The sequence below is a fragment of the Pipra filicauda genome, unplaced genomic scaffold, assembly GCF_003945595.2.
Source record: "Pipra filicauda isolate LSUMZ 115617 unplaced genomic scaffold, ASM394559v2 scaffold7_size6619720_pilon, whole genome shotgun sequence".
NCBI classification, from domain to species: domain Eukaryota; kingdom Metazoa; phylum Chordata; class Aves; order Passeriformes; family Pipridae; genus Pipra; species Pipra filicauda.
The window spans coordinates 5,242,824-5,259,790 of NW_024104976.1; the positions used below are offsets into that span (position 1 = coordinate 5,242,824).

Consider the following 16,967-nt stretch of genomic DNA (forward strand, 5'->3'; position numbering starts at 1 on the left):
ATTTGTCAATAAAGCAAAACTCTGGAAAATGGGAAGGTGGTGTTGAAAAATCTGGGTAGCGTTTTGCACTGTCATAAATTGTTCACCTAATAGCACTTATAATTCCTTCAGGGTCTGACATGTTGGTTTATATTTTTGAGCAACTAGTGCTAGACAGGCTTTCCTCTTCCCTTAGAATGTAATGCCGATGAGAAGTGCTCCAGATTTTGTTCAAAGCTGCTTAGAATGATAAGACTGAGTTTATTCACAACTATCCTCTTGATCCTCTAATGTATTTGTTGTCTGTCTCCCCAAAAATGTTGAATATAGACATTTGATATTTCACAAGCCAGAGGCTGGTGAAAATGTTAAGGACGTACCACTTTATGTTCAGATTACTTTAACAGGTTTAAGATAAACAGGTATTAAGTGGAAATGAGCTTCCTGTTGTTAGAGTTGATTATTTTTCAGTTCCTTAATCCCTCCTAAAAACTACAGCATGCAGTCCTTTTCTCACAGTAACTGATGCAGCTCATAATTCCAAGCTGTTATCCCAATAGCATTAGTGGATAAGGAAGGGAATAAGTATCCTGTTTACTGTGCCACTTACTGGAGAAGGGTCAGGGAAGAGCTGGGAAGTGATGAGGGAATAAGCACCTGGCTCTGTGAGCAGTGGACATTAATCAGTGCTGCTCTATCCATCTGCTGTGAGTTGGAGCTTTAAATAGCTCCAGTAATAAACGTTAGTGTGGAATTCACTTCAGCACTTCCCCCTTGCTGCTGCAGCTCTCTGTGCTGAGAAGATGCTGCTCCAGGAATTGGGTTGCTGTGGCATTGCCCTCTGGACTGAGGTTTATGTGCTTGGTTAAGAACTGTCAGTAGAGGTCTGAATTAGCACAGCTCAGAATTGGACAGAATCCCCGGAATTCTGGTTGTTCACGGGCTCTTCCACCAGGGTGCAGCCTCCTAAGCATTTGTGTGTCTTGGAAAACTTCTCCCATCGTGCACAGCTATTGGAAAGTATATTCCAAGTAAGTCTGAGGTACAGAAAAACTGTCATCATCCAACACTAAGGGAAAGGCAGGTTCTACGAATCCTTGGCAGAATGTTGGCAGCACTAAATTGCAGTTACAATTAAAGCTTTGTTTTCTTAGCAGGATATTATGATTTTATGAGACGAATGGAACAGGATTTCTACAAGCAGAATTCAGTTGTACAATCTGTAAACAGCACAACACAAACGTTATAGTGTCACTACAGTTATAATTTCCAATCACCTGGACCCTCTGCAGATCAGGTCAAATCTTAACGTGCAGTTTGCTTTATCAGTACACCAATCATAATCTAGACTCAAACTATATAAAAGAAGACAAGTCACTCACTCAGTCCTCAGAGGAAGCAGATGATGATGATGGAGGTGTCCCTTGCCACCAGTGAGGGGTGGGGGTCACAGTTCTGTTCCAGGTTCCCACTTAGAACTTGGAGCTGCTTGATTTTCCAGCCAGTGCTCCGTGTGATTTCAGCTCCCCTGGGGTGGGAAGTCAACAACACCTGCTTGGCTGAGTGCCTGGGACCTCCAAGGCCAGCGGGCAAGGGAGGAATCTTCTGGTGCCCAGGAATCTTGAGGATAATAGAGAGGGAAGGTACAAATCTGTTTGGTTTGTCTACTTGGGTCACAGGACCTTCAGAGCCTGAGAATGAGGGAAAGCAAACAAATAATGTGACTGGCTCAGAGGGTGGCACTCGTAAAATGGTGCCATTTATGCTAAATGTGCTAACAGGGTTGAGGGCAGGGAGTACCAGTCATACCTAGTTCAAGAAGAATGAGAGTTAAATGGGGTACTCATTAACACTGGTAGGATATTATTATTTTATCCATTTCATGCTGAAGTATTATCCAGGTAATTATCTTTAATTCACAAGCAAGAGGGGCTGCAGAGGCACATGGTACCAGCAAGTTCAGAAAGGAATTCCACACACTTAGTGACAGCTGTCCATGAGCACTGACTGGACAACCAAGTGCACTCTGTCATTGTTGTGGGTGCTGTGTGGTTTGAGGGATTTTAGTTAAAATTTGTACCCTGAATTTCCTGTTCTGACTGCAGAGTTTTGCAGCTGGCAGAGAGAACGTGGGCCTGAGCAGACTCCTGGTCTGATCCAGTGAAAGCTTGGAACTCAAAATAAGCCATCCCTGTCACTGGAACTTGACTGCTTATTTTAAAGCTCTTCTAGTTTCACTTGTGGCATGATCAGACTGTCGAAGTTGAAATTATTATGTATTGTAAAACACTTTCATTATCTTACATCTAATATATAAACTGGTAAAACTCCATGTTAATTGCAAAACAGATATAAAAATACCTTCCATGAGTGACAACAATCAGTCAAACGTAAATTTGGGTATTACACTGGTGGTGTTTATGTCCTTGGTGGGGTCTTTGTGTTAATGATGATTGATTAATCTCAGGAGTTATGCCATGATCTTTAAGAGTTAAGTAATAATATAATTATATATATTATACATGTTATACTGTGCAAAGCTCAGTCTCTTGCTTACACCTTCTGGGTTACTAAGGTGTTTGATTCTAAACTTTGCTTCCCAGCAAGTTGGTCTGTCAGTGGCACTGTTCTGAAGTAATCTTACAACTTTCTGGGGAAAAATATACTCATTTACTGATCTAAATGTTGGACTACAGAGTATTATTATAAAAGTTTTATTCTGCTCAATAAAGTACTTTAATCTGTCAGATTTACTGTCTTTGTTGATGGGAGGCCTGGAGGAGGGTGTGTTTTTATTTTTAAGGAAGGATTATAATTTGGCATATGTTCAGATTTGGATTCAAGCATGTGTAGTTTATCCCTTCTCCCAGGCTAGCTGAGCACTAGGTTTCCACCTTTTAAAAGAGAGGGAAAAAGCTTCTGTAAAGAAGTTACTGATTATTTCTGATTAATAGTCACATACAAAACTTAATTACCAACTGCTGTTCAAAGGTCCGAATTGTTGGGATATGCAAAACTTGCAAACTGAAATATGGTGTTTTGCGTGCACTATAAAATATTATTTGTGGATGTGAGCAGGGGAAAAACACCCCAAATTCTATGGAAAAAAATCCTAGCTGTAATTTTCAGAAGTTTTGTTTTTAACTAGCTCATTTAAAATGTAGAATGAGTCTGTCAGTGGTAGCCCAAAGGCTAATTTAGTCACAAACATCCAGGGTATAATTTGTTTGCTATGATTTGTGATTCAGAAGATGACAGAGAGAAGTAGTGTGTACCTGCAGGAGGATAATTTTCTGTTTGTTTTATAGCCATGGGTATTATTCTGAAAGTAGTACAGAATACCTCACATCTGCATAACTATTCTGCTGTCAACGATCCAGTGACTCTTCTCCTTGAAGGGAGATTACCTTCAAGGACTTTAGGATTAGTGTAGTTAACACTCATTATACAGATTTAGCTGCTCTCTTCTGGGTTCAGTCATTTAGATGATACATTGATGAGTAAGGTATTCATACTTTAAGATCAGTTTTCCTTGAAGTTCTTTACAGACAGAAGATGGCTGCTCAGTGACTGGTATGTGCTAAAAGCACATACCAAAGTGAGTCCACCTTGTCGTGGTGGACTATGGAAAACAATTGAACAAATATATGCATAGTTTAGAGTTTTTTCTGTTTAATTTTTCAGAAAGTTCCTTGTATGGGAAAGTACTCCATGGGATGAAAACCTCATCAGTTGTGTTACTAGAAGCATGAACAGTAGAAAACAGCATATGCTTGAACTATGTCTGTGCTATATCCTACTTGGAGAGACTTTGACTGTTTCCCTAAAGATTTTCTTTGTTATTTTGGAAATCATAAAACCTGTTCATTCAGTAGCAGTCCCTGGTGGTTTCTACAGTCTGACTCGTGTAGTCTATAAAATCACATCTTGACTAAAGATTTGCTTAAAAAAAAAGATTAGGTAAAATGAACTTTCAAACCTTGACAAAGGTGAGTATCTAAATTGTGTAGATACTCAGTTTAGAACTCCCTTTGTTTTTTGTGAGCTAAGCTTGTGTAAGAATTTCAGCAGAGCTGCACACTGGGTGAGTTTTGCTATAGGCGCACAAGGCACATGATTTTGTCCTCAAGAAGGACCTGTTTATTTTCTGAAGTAACAAAATCATATTTAAGCCTAAATCTTCCCACTTTTGCACCTGTCATAAATTTCAATAAATATTGAGCCTGAGGATATGTGGACTCTGAGGAGTGCTCTCAAATATGCCATAATTCAGAGAAGTGCATGTTTGGAAGGTGGGAGAAAGACAGTTATGTTTTTCTAACTGCCTTTCCCAGCTGCTGGGCTGGCTGGTTTTGTCTGAGGAGCTTCTGAGATAGTTTTGTGTAAGGAAACCCTTGCTTATTTGCCTGTGATAACGATGATATTTACATTCTTCTGAATGGGATGGTGACTTGAGCTGCTGCCTTTAACTTTTGAGTAATTGCCCTTTCAATATTTCCAATTTTGGAATGTGACTTTGTTTTTTTAGACATTGCATATTTTCAGTTTTCCCCAAAATTTTCGTACAAGTTCTGAGAATTAAATTTTATTACGTACAACTGCAAAAGTTTGAGTACCGGTATTTAGAAGCATCACTCTTTCCATCTTCAGCCACCAGTCTTTCTGGGATAAGTGCGACCAGAAACAAAGGCCATTGGAAAATAAGTGATGCAGTTTGGTTTTCTTCAAAATCTAAAAATGTTGATATGGGGGAAAATCTGCCCCACCTTGTCACTGGGTAGAGCAGCTGAGAACAGTCAGCCCATACAGGATGTTAGTGTTGACTTGAATGAGACCAAATGCTGCAAGCACTTTCTTGAAGCAATTTGCAAATAACAGAATTCATGATTTCTAAGGTATATAGCTCATCTATTTAGGAACTTCTTTAGTGCTCAGTGAACTATCCATAGCTCAGTTTGAGTATTCTAGATAGCTCAGACTTGTCACTGTCAGTGTTAACAGCAGTAGAAAAGTGTTTCATATGTCTGCATGTTAGGCTGGAACTTTGATAACTATAAAAACATGTTAAAAAAAAGCTATTAGTGATAACAAACCACTTTATTTGTTGGTAATAAAATCCACTAATTTATTTCAATACAGTATAATTCAAGCTTGCATACCTACCCCACACCCAGTCCTCTGTCTCCTTCCTTTTTTTACTTCAGTATTTACAGCAGAATTGCTCCCTTTCATAATTAGGTCACATATTTGACAGTTGCACCTAAAGCTTTGACATGGAATTCTCTGTCTACATGTATTTTTAGTCTAGGAAAAACAGTCTCTTATAATGACAGCTCCTGAGAGAGATAAAGTGTGCAAATTTTCTTCTTCCTTTTTCCTCCTCAGGAAGTATTGATGAAGATGTTGTGGTGATTGAAGCATCCTCCACTCCCCAGGTCACTGCTAACGAAGAAATAAATGTTACCTCAACAGACAGTGAAGTGGAGATTGTCACAGTTGGTGAAAACTACAGGTGAGATTTGCATCTCTCTGTATTAATAGTTTTGCTTGTCTGCAGGTCTGTCACAATACTCTGTGTGGCTTAACATCACTGAAACTCTGACCAGGATGCATAGTAAGCATTTTTTGTTAAAAAAAATACAAACCAAGCCCAACAAAACAAGTCCCAAATAACAACAAAAACCCCCCATGAACAAAAAAACCCAAAGCACAGCTTTGCCAAAGCTTAACAATTCCAACTACTCTGAAGTTGCTGAGGTGGTTGTAGTTGGTGTGACTGATGGGCAGAATTTTGGCAAAGCAAAGCTGCACAGGGAGATCCTGGAGAGAGCAAGTGTAGGCTGAGTTGACTGTCTAGGGATTACCTGAGCATTTCTCAGGTAATCTCATTTCTCATCCTGCTTTTTTTGAAGCACCTGCTGTGTATGCTCTCCCGTTCTTCCATGCCTGTCTGGAAGTTTAGTTCCATATTTGTCAGGTTTTACAGAATCTATTAAAGTGGAGTTCCTTGAAGAAGAAAACTTCAAACCTGACTGAAGACAGATAAGATACATTAAAAAAATAGCTTTGTATCTTCCCAGCATCGATAAGAAATGTTTTCTGTGGTAGCCTTAAAAGACTTGAAAAAATTAGTTCTTTCTTCCCTTATCTTCTGCAACACTACAGCCAAAACAGTGGTAGCTCCATGGTGATTTGTGCAATGGAGTTTGTTTTTAATGAAGTCATTCCCTTTTCTTCACATTTTCCTTTCGAGAAATCTGAGTACATTGTTTTTCCAAATTGGAAAATAAGAGCCACTTGATTTATGTAAATACTGAAGAGTCAAAGTTTTTTGAGAGTGAAATGGTAAATACAGTACTGTAAAAATATTGTTCCCTTAATTAAAGACTGTGTCCTAGAAAGGACATACAGACTCAAAGATCATTGTTTTGAGTGTTTGGTTTGTGTGGCTAAAATAAACAGATTGCGTGCTAAGTGTTATAATAGAGAGATAAAACCATCCCTTTCCTTAGGTATGGTTACAGGCTTATGATTTCCTCTTCTCAAGCCACATTTCATTTTAGTTTCAGTATTACACAGAGCTATATTTGTTCTTCAAGAAGGGGGAACAAAATTATTAAAGAGAGAAGTCCAGAGATTTTGCACTTCTTGGACTTTTTTGAAATTTGAAGTATAGAAATTGTCCTCTGAAAACACAATCTGTCACAAGTTAACAAGCAAAAATACTTTAGATTCACAAATTGTTATTATCTGCAGTTTTGTTGTCATTTATAGACCTGCTGTTTCAGAGTGCATAGGAACAGTGTAGGATTTGGAGAGTCTTCATCTACTGATAAAGTTAAAACAACATCAGATGTAATTGCTGCCTGACCGTATTTGTAGGGTTTCACAGTGAATTTTTTGCAAGTTACCTGTATGTACATGGAACAAGGTATAAAGACCTTTAAACTCTGTGTTGGGTATTTGCTGTTCTGTTATGTGGCAAAGGCTGCAGCAGTGTTTGTGAGGACTCATCGAGTGGAGTCGGGGGCTATTTCGATGTGACAATGCTTTTCTGATGATAGAAAAAAAAAAAAGAACACTGGCAAAATGTAGGTCAACACTCAAAGTGTTAACCTTTTCGAAGGTCTCGTTCTGCACTTGGACACACAAGATCCCACTGGGGACAGAGCTCTGGCTCTCACGCTCCACGAGCTCCGGAGCAGCGGAACCGCAGCAGGATCTCCACGGTCATCCAGCCCCTGAGGCAGAATGCGGCCGAGGTCGTGGACCTCACGGTGGATGAGGATGGTAAGTGGTGTGCTCAGGAAACCCTCCTGTGGCCTTCCTTTTAAAATTAAAATTTAGCCATTTCCAGTCTGTCTGTTACATCTAATTTTTCTTCCAAAGCTGCCTTGGGTGTGTGTCTGAGGGCTGACTCACCAGGCAGAAATTACAGAGCAGGTTGGAACTACTTCTTGAAAAATATGCACTTACTTCAATACAACACTATAAAAGGAAAACATGTCGTTGCCTATGCTTTGCAATAGTTACTGTTCTTTCAGGCCTTGGAGTAAAAATTTAAAAAAACAAAACAAAAAACCAAAACAAAAACCAAAACAAACAAACAAAAAAACCCACCAAAAAACCCCAAAACAAAACACAAAAAACCCCCCCACCAAAACCCCAACCTGAAACTAGTAAAGTGTGTTATGTTTCTGAAGCTGTAACCTTCCATTATTTCCTAACATTAAAACCTGCTGGCACTTACTAAGTCTATTCCTGCTGAAAATCACAAGAGCAACTTCCAGGTATATTCAAAACGTTGAGAGAAGGAAAAACTAAAGCTCATGTAGATTTTTGCACGTTTATTTTTTTGTGGATGGTGGCGGGCTTGGGGATTTCTTGGATGCATATTACTTTTAATGTTTTAACAGCAGTTTTGTCCTGTTGTGGTTCTGTCCCTGTTCATCACAAGCTCTGGTATTTTGCAGTGTATTATTCTTCAGATTGACTTGATTTTTGAGGTGGGTTGGAGAGTTGGAAAGGCTTGGGAATAGTTTTGATTGGTTGATGGTTTTTAAGGGAGAGGCTGAGTTGGTTTACAGATTCTTTATGGATTTACTGTGAAATATCCCAGCTGAAAGGGTGTAGGCTTCTGTTGCTTTACTCCTAAAACGCAAATTATAGAATTTAGTCTTAAATTCAGAAACCAAATTATTTTAAAAAATATTATTACTGAATGAACTTTTACTTCTGCAGTGAGTGCATTTAAGACTAGCTGTTTCTCCCGCCTCCTGGAGGAAACGACTTTCTACGATGAGTCTTCCAGGATTTCAGGAATATAATTTTTGGGTTTAGGTGTCAAACTTCACACATGAACTAGTGTAAAATGATAGAACTTCTGCATTAACACTGTTATAAGGAAGCTGTGCAGTTTATCACAACTTTGCTGTCTTCTTCAAAGGTACAGGACTTAAAACTTTGCTGACTGCTTTCATGAGCATAAGGGTCGTGTCTCCATCTGTCTTCCTGGATTAACGTCTGTGAAGTGATGTTGAGAAATTGTTTCTCTTAGCTAATAGTTTGAGGTTGACCAAGCCCCCTGTTTTTTTACTGGTTTTGTGGGGGAGAAGCAGAACTGTCTGTGTGGCTGATGGTGAGCCAGGCCCAGGCTGGCAGGGTGGCTGAGGCTGGTGGGAGCTGGGCATGGCTGAGTGCAGGAGGGCACTCAGCAGCTGTTGGCATTCAGGCCTGAGCACTGTGTGATCACTGCTCCTTGGGGGCTGTCCATAGCCTATGTACTTGCTGATTTTTTTTTTTCTGATTTTAAACATTTATATGTTTCTCCACAAATGTTCTCCTGTAAATAAAATTAGCATGTTGAAATGCCACATTAAAAACCAAAGGAATTTAGATGTAGGTATCAGGTCATGTTTTTTTAATGTGATGAGTTGGAAGACTTGCAAGAGGGAAGATATATTTCTTCTTTTGCTCACTGAGTTGCTGATACTCCTACTAGATATAGAGAGAAATCTTGAAAAGTAGTCATATTTTATTTTGAGACTTGGTGTAAGAGAAGTATTTGAAGTTTATGATGCTTTTTTTCCTCTGATATTCATGCAGACATTTTTACTAAAAAAACCTGAGCTGTTTCTGATAATCTTCCCTTTTATGGTATCTTGTATTCCTAGTCGTGTCATTGCCTTGTCATGAATTGGAGAGAAATTTCAAACTTACAGTCAAAGATTTTTTTCAAAAGTAAATTTGAATTATGCCACCAAGTATAATTTTAAATTTTAACCTGGTTGCAATTACCTAGTAAAGGACAAGATTTATCAAGAGTTTGTGTTTCCCAGGTTGATATGTAAGATGAATATGTTTGTACTCTTAAAAGAAGTCTCAAATATTGATAATCTGCTTTTAATGTGTGTTGAGACTAGAAGCCAAGTTTATGTTGCTAAAGCCTTTAGTACTATGCATCTAGAATGACTGAAGTTTGTAAAGTAGCATTGCTAGTTTAGATGTTAGGATGTTCTTGGTGAGTGACCTAAAAGTTTTTCTGTTCTTTGTAGGCATTAAAATTTGTAAAGGTAATATGTTAATCATAGAGTAGTTTGTCTAGAGTAGTAGAGTGGATTTATGGAAGATTTCAGCAATTTTTTTCCTCATAAAGTACCCAAGTAATTTAATCTCTTTTCTAGTAGTTTTTTTTATTTAGCATATGAAACTTAAATGTCAGATTTGGCTGGGAATTGATTTTATGTTAATTCTTAACAAAATTCAAGCAGATTTTGTAAAAAAGAAAAAGAAAATAAGGTAATTTTTTTTCCACACATGAGTTAAACAGAATTACTTTTTGTGGTTTGTAACTGTCAGGTTTTTGTGCTCTGACTTTCTTAGCTTCTGGCAAGGCCAGAATTGAGAATTTCTTGTAAAATAATTCAAAAGCAGCAACAACATTAAAAAAACCCAGTAGCTTTTACAGGTTAAGGAACATGAAAGGTTTTTTTATTTCACTAGAGCCGACAGTTGTGCCAACCACGTCAGCTCGAGTGGAGCCGCAGGTCGTGAGTTCTGCTTCCAGTACCAGTACCTCTACCTCAGAGCAGGCCTCTGATGCAGCTCCCACCATCTCCACCAGCCAGCCCTCTGCAGCTCCAGAGACGACTCCCAGTCTTCCCAGTGGCAGCACTGCTGGTACTTCAGCTGGAGGTACGGAAAAAGGGCTTTCTGAGCTGTTGTGTTGCTTCCGAGTGCAAAGGAGGTAGAGGAAGTTCATGGCATCCTCTAGATTAAATGGCACTACTGCAACGTGACAGTAGTAAGTTGAGAGGACAGGAATCTGAAAAAGATCATTGATTTCTCTGTAAAGATAAAGGAAATTGTGCTGGAGCTTTCTGCTTTTGCCTGTTGGAACGATTTGGTTATACGTAATGAATCACCTCCTTGCTTTCTGAGGAGATGGAATGTGGTTCACTGGGAGTTCTCCCATTGCACTGTGTTACAGAGGTGGGGGTTTTTTAATGTGTTGTAAGGAAGTAAAGGATTCCTTGAACCTCCTGCTGTAGATCACTTCCTTGGGAGCACATTTATGCAGACCTGTACTAGAGCTGGACATACAGGTAGCACTCATAACAGCACTGAAACAAGTGCCCTATCTGCAGATGAGGGACAAAAAACCTGGGCAGACCTCAGGAATTTGAGGTCTCTGCACACTAACCATAGGGAGAATCTTTTCTCCTTTCCCTGTTGATAACATGCCTTAAATTAGTGGAATAAGGCAAGTGTCAGTTCACGTCCTCCAGTGGTTCCCACGAGTACATTCCCTGAACCATTCAGTTTTGGTTCATTTGTCAGGCATAGCTAAATGTTATTTTTTGTATCCAGTGTGTTTTGGTTTAGTCTAGATCTACTTTTCAGTTGGTTAATTATTTAATCATGAAGTACAGAGGGTTTTTTTCTATATTAAGGCACTGCTTTACAGTGATCAGCTTCACTAATTTCTTTCACTTGAATATGAATTGTCTTTGTCTTCAAGATGACATAAGAAGAACTGCATCTAATACAACACTGGAAACCGGCCCTCCGGCCATGCCGAGGTTACCATCCTGCTGCCCTCAGCATTCTCCTTGTGGAGGACCTTCACAGACTCATCACGCCTTGGGGCACCCACATACAAGCTGCTTTCAGCAGCATGGCCACCACTTCCAGCATCACCACCACCACCACCACAACCCTCACCCAGCTGTCCCGCTCTCTCCTTCGTTCAGTGACTCCAGCTGCCCTGTGGAAAGGCCTCCCCCCGTGCCTGCCCCGTGTGGAGCAAGCAGCAGTTCTGGCACCACGTACCACGACCAGGCACGTTTCATTCTTGTGGCTCTCTCACAATCGCACCTTGTGACTTGGGATTTCAAGCTGTTACAGATGTGAGAGGATAGAATAGGGTGCTGAATTATAAATGATTCTCTTGCTCTGCATTGGGCATTATAGAAGGGAACTTAAAAGGAGGATTTGAGCTATAATATAGGAATGCAAAAAACTGAAATTTTATAGAAAGTTACAGTCTGACAAGTAATCATTGCCAGTTGACCTCTTGATGACTGTGATAGTGACTATTTAAGCAAACCAAACATAAGTACTTTGAAATGACTGCCCATCATAGCAGTTTTGCATTGCAAATAATTGAGCTGCTTTGAGAGAAGAAAAACATGAAGTCTAATGTTCTGTATATAAAAGGCATAAAAGAGTTGTGTCTCTAAAAGCATTGTTTTTTAAGGCTTTTTCAGTAACTAAATCACAGCTTTAAAACAATACAGTTGTAAGAACAGTACTGTGCAATCTTAGTTTACAACATGCAGAATTATCAGTCTGGTTACTGTTTTGAGTGTAATACATTAGGCACAACTGAAATGCTAAAAGCAGGTTTTGCATCCGAATATTTCAATGCACGTAGCTCCCATATACTTACTGATTTATCCATCAGGGGGTTTGTTGGTGTTTTTATGGTTTTGGTTGGTTTGGTTTCGTTGGTTGGTTTTTGTGAGGTTTTTTCTGGGTGGGTTTTTTGTTTGGTTGGTTTTTTTTTACAGAATCTACTGTAATGAATTTAGTGTCTCACCAGATGCAAGAACTTAGGAATAAGAAATGTTAACCACGTTTAAAGAATATTCCAGAGTCAAGCCTTAAAACTTAAAACAGTTGCTTGTGATAGTAGTAATTTTTATTTTTTATAACGTCATGTTTGAACGTGGCTTTGCTTTCAATGTCTGAAGAACTGCTTGAAAAAAGCTGGTTTGTTTGCGCAGCAGGCACTGCCAGTGGACTTAAGCAGCAGTGGTATAAGAAGTCATGGAAGTGGTGCTTTCCATGGAACGTCTGCTTTTGATCCCTGCTGTCCTGGTTCTTCATCCCGAACGACAATCTACGGGCACCAGGCTGGGGCTGGGCCGAGCCAGTCCCTGACCATAGACGGATATGGATCGAGCATCGTTGCTCAGCCACAGCCCCAACCTCCTCCTCAGGCATCGCTCTCCTCCTGTCGCCATTACATGCACTCTCCTTGTAAGTACTGATGGAACAGCTGCCCTGACAACATGGGAAAAACTCCCACTGTCTGCTTGCACTCACCTTAGAACTGGCCTAGCAAAACTCATATTAAGAAATGTATTTGTGTAGGGGATTTGAACAGGATCAAGGGTAAAGTTAAAATATCTTCTTCTGAGTGACCATAATAACACTGAGAATTCAAAACCGTATTTACTATGAAAATATTTTTCATCTTGTTTTGTATTCTAACAGTGGCTTTTTATTTAATTTTCCTTGGTTGGTCCCTTGTCCCATACCCCCAGTGAGTTCTGCTTTAGCAAGCTCAGAGTGAAAACTCACTTGTTTGTGATTTGTTTTTTTGGGTTTTGTCTCTACAGAACAGTGAACTTGGAAAGGGGCGGGGATTGAACTTTTAAACAACAAACATGAAGTAAAATTGGGAGAGGATTCTCCCCATTTACTCTACTCTCATGAGACCCCACTTGGAGTACTGCATCCAGATTGGGCTCTTGAGCACAAGGACACAAACTTGTTGGAGCAAGTCTGGAGGAGGGCCATGAGGTTGCTCAGGGGGCTAGAGCACCTCTGCTATGAGGACAGGCTGAGAGAATTGGAGTTTTTCAGCCTGGAGAAGAGAAGGCTCCAGGCTGACCTTATTGCAGCCTTCCAGTGCCTAAAGGGGCTCCAAGAGAGCTGGAGATGGACTTTTGACAAGAGCATGTAGTGGCAGGACAAGGGGGAATGGCTTCCAACTGAAAGAGTAACATTATATTGGGTATAAGGAAGAAATTCTTGCCTGTGAGGGTGGTGAGGCCCTGGCACAGGTTGCCCAGAGAAGCTGTAGCTGCCCCATCCCTGACAGTGTTGAAGGACAAATTGGATGTGGCTTTGACCAACCTGGTCTAGTGGAAGGTGTTCCTGCCCATGGGAGGTAAGTTGGAACTAGATGATCTTTAAGGTCCCTTCCAACCCGAACCATTCTATGTTCGTTTCTCAGTGTGTATCACACTTTTTTTTTTTCTTTTTTTTTTTTTTCCAACACTGGCAAACAAAATACTTTTGACTGCAGAAAATGTAGGTTTCTTGTAGGGTATATTACTAGAATCACTTTATTTAAAAATTGCATAAACACATGTTGCCACTGTTTACACTAGTGTAATAATACTGAAGCACCTGTGTGAAGATACTTTTTAAAATAAATTTACGTCAAAACCTGCTACTGACCAAATAAAAAGCACCTGATGTTTTCATTGCAGATGCTTCCTTGACCAGACCTCTTCACCATCAAGCTTCTGCATGTCCTCACTCTCATGGAAATCCTCCTCCCCAGCCACAACCTCCACCTCAAGTAGATTATGTTATCCCTCATCCAGTGCATCCCTTCCATCCTTCAATCTCCTCTCATGCATCTTCTCATCCTGTTCCACCTCCACCACCAACTCATCCTTTAGCCAATGCAGCTGCTCCGATCCCACAGCATCTTCCTGCAACACACCAGCCTATATCCCATCACATCCCTGCAACAGCACCTCCAGCACAGAGGCTACATCCTCACGAAGTGATCCAGAGGATGGAGGTCCAGAGAAGAAGGATGATGCAACACCCAACGTATGTCACAAATGTACTCAGAACAATATCTAAACATGTAATTCATTCCCCTCAGGTTTGTAAAATGTTGCATGTGACTCTCAAACTGTTAATTGCATGGTTAGGAACTGTAAGTGTTAGACCATGGTGAGGAGTGTCTTTACGTACCGTCACAGTCACATGAGCATTAGGAGTGAACCTGCTCTGTTACATCTCCCAGTAGTGTCTCCAGGTAAGGCACCAGTGGGGCATGGAAGACAAGGGGACCCTGTGTTTCTTTTGCCCACTGCTCATCCTCTGAATAACAGGCAGGAATTCCTTTTCAAGCTTAACAGCCTAAAAGTACATCGTAAGCTCTGTTCAAACGGGTTCCTTGACAGTGTGTTTTGCCTTGAGATTCTTTTTATCTAACTAACACTTTAAAATTAAATGAACAATTTATCAAAGGGACTGTTTACCAAGTTTAATTCAGATTAGATACCTGCATGTCTTTCCTATGCCTTTATGTCTTTAGAAGAGGAGGAGGAGGAGATTGATCACATTCACATACAGATATTACACAATGTTGAGATGTAGCTTTGGTGATACTAAGACCTGCTCCTGTTGTTGCTTAACTAGAGTCATTACACTAGTGTCAACACATACCAGGTCAGTAGTAGCTTAGTATTCAATCACATAGTAACTGAAGTTACTTTGATTCTGGAGATAACATGTTTAAATATCCAAGGGATTTTCAGGAATGAGCTCTCTAGTTGTTGCTCCTAATTTCATTATACAAATTTTACTCATAAGCAACTTAAAACTCCTTTAATGCTTGAAGAGAATTCTGCTTTAACTGCAACTTTTGAGGCAGTTTCAGGTTATTTATAAAAATATCTATAGGCAGTAACTGCTCACAAATGGCACATGACAGACTAGGCAGTGGCTGTGGGGACAGCAGGATATTTAAGGAAAAATAACAGCAGTAGCTATCTTGTCAGATCTGGAAATTTTCCAGTAGTTTGAGGATTGGAATTGTGGTTATTGACATTTCTTAGCCTTTCTTATCATTTCCTTTCTATGTACAGAAATCGTAGTCAAACGTTGATAGATTTTTCTTGACATTCTCTCTGAAGTCACCAGTCCTGGGTCAGACAGTGCTGATTTGCTCAGTGACGTTTCTCCTCTGTAGTTTTGATTTGTAATCGGGTGAAATTGTTTTGCCCTTGGTCTTTCTGTTCCCCTCTAATCCTCATACAAATTCCATGCAAAAATCAGTCTTGTAGGTGTCTTGGCCCAACCTCATATAAATCAGATTATACTCTGACAACCAGAAACTTGTGCCTGTTTGCTCTGTTATTGAGTACAGACTTGAGACTGCCAGCAGGCTTGGGCTTCCTTCAGTTCCATGGCCTGCAATCTCAAAGTGTTCTTAACCTGTTCTTTCACCCTTAGTTTCTACAAATAACATAAGGGATAGTCTAGCTGGTATTCCTTCTGTCTGACAATGTAGGAGCTTTTCAGGATTGGAGGTAGAGAATGGTTTGAGTCCCCTTCTCACTGTCATGGATCAAGTGTGGATACAACAGCTGAAACTTCTTAGGGTCTTGGAATCGGCCATAAAATGTGCAGAAGGCAGTGGATCAGGGTGCACTGCATTTGTCTGACATATGGGCTTTCTGTTTACTTTAAATCTGGTTACCCACTTAATATAAAGACTGTGGGATGAACAACCAAAGAGTGTTACAATTTGTAAGTTATTTCTGTAATTTAAATATGGGGTTTTTTATTAAAATGTGTTCTTCCAGATTTTTCCCCCATAATTACTTGATAAACTGAAGGGAGGTGAGACTAGAAGTAGGTTCTTCTGATAGTCCTGTTCCCGTGTTGGTCTGTGCCATTGCAGAAAATGAACACTTCTCACATAATTGACACAGATTTCTCTGGAGAAGTGTCACTCTACAGTGATTAGAATAGTGTGCTGTTAAGGAAATTTTTACCTCTCTAGACAGGTAAATTTACAAAATGTCTGGTCTGCTTTGACAGGTAGCTTAAGGTGGTACCGAACCTCAGGAACGTGCACTGCTTTTGGCAAAATCCAAGTTTCTAGATTAAACAAAAACCCATCCTTTCTGCGCAGAAAGCAATGGAAAGAAAATTTCTTCTTGTGACTGGGAAGTGATAAAGTAGCCAGCAGGTTTATTTTGAAGGTGTTTTTTTTTTTCCCCAAATCCATAGTTGTTCTATACCAACTGGCATGGAAAAAAGCTGTATGCTCTTATTACCTGAGCTATGACGTGTTTCAAGGAAAATGTCCTCTTATTAGTGTATTAAGTTTCCCCTAATTACTTTTACTGGTATAGTTTTACTAGAAATAAACTGCAGCAGAACTGTAAATGACTCTGAATCTGAATGTGGCTGTCATGTGGCTTTCTCTTTCCTACCTGCTGTTTGAGGTCAGGATTAAACACTTTGTCAGCCTTTCTGTGGTTGTGTCTGCTGAGAGAAGGACAGATCACTGCAACTGAAGCTGGCTTTGGTTTTGAATATCAAATCTATGTTATAATTAGTTTCTAACTTATACCTAAAGCTGAAATTAAAGTACTGCATGGGGAGTTTCTTATTTTAAAGGCATTGCAGTAACTCAGTCTGTAACATTTTGGTTATAGATGTTGCTTTCTTGATATTAACAAATATGTGAAAATAACTGTTGCTGGTTTCTGTTGTTTAGACGTGCTCATGAGCGGCCTCCTCCACATCCTCACAGAATGCATCCCAATTATGGGCATGGGCATCACATTCATGTGCCTCAGACTATGTCTTCCCATCCTCGACAAGCTCCAGAGAGATCTGCCTGGTTAGTAATCAGACACTGTTTGAGCTCTTTTGGCCTG

The 16,967-nt window shown here is 39.9% G+C and overlaps 1 protein-coding gene across 11 annotated transcripts in view; it reads left to right on the plus strand.

Annotated features, from left to right (window-relative positions):
* Positions 1–16,967, plus strand: part of RNF111 (ring finger protein 111) — a 53,917-nt gene that overhangs the window by 24,406 nt on the left and 12,544 nt on the right. For 6 of the 11 annotated variants that reach the window (XM_039390092.1, XM_039390099.1, XM_039390091.1 and 3 more), the window contains 7 exons: positions 5,365–5,491; positions 7,106–7,269; positions 9,982–10,173; positions 11,000–11,319; positions 12,267–12,522; positions 13,743–14,115; positions 16,805–16,930. In XM_039390092.1, the coding sequence (XP_039246026.1) occupies positions 5,365–5,491; positions 7,106–7,269; positions 9,982–10,173; positions 11,000–11,319; positions 12,267–12,522; positions 13,743–14,115; positions 16,805–16,930 (1,558 nt within the window). The remainder of the gene's footprint in view (positions 1–5,364; positions 5,492–7,105; positions 7,270–9,981; positions 10,174–10,999; positions 11,320–12,266; positions 12,523–13,742; positions 14,116–16,804; positions 16,931–16,967) is intronic. The other 5 variants (XM_027736881.2, XM_039390097.1, XM_027736884.2 and 2 more) reach the window with 3 other exon arrangements.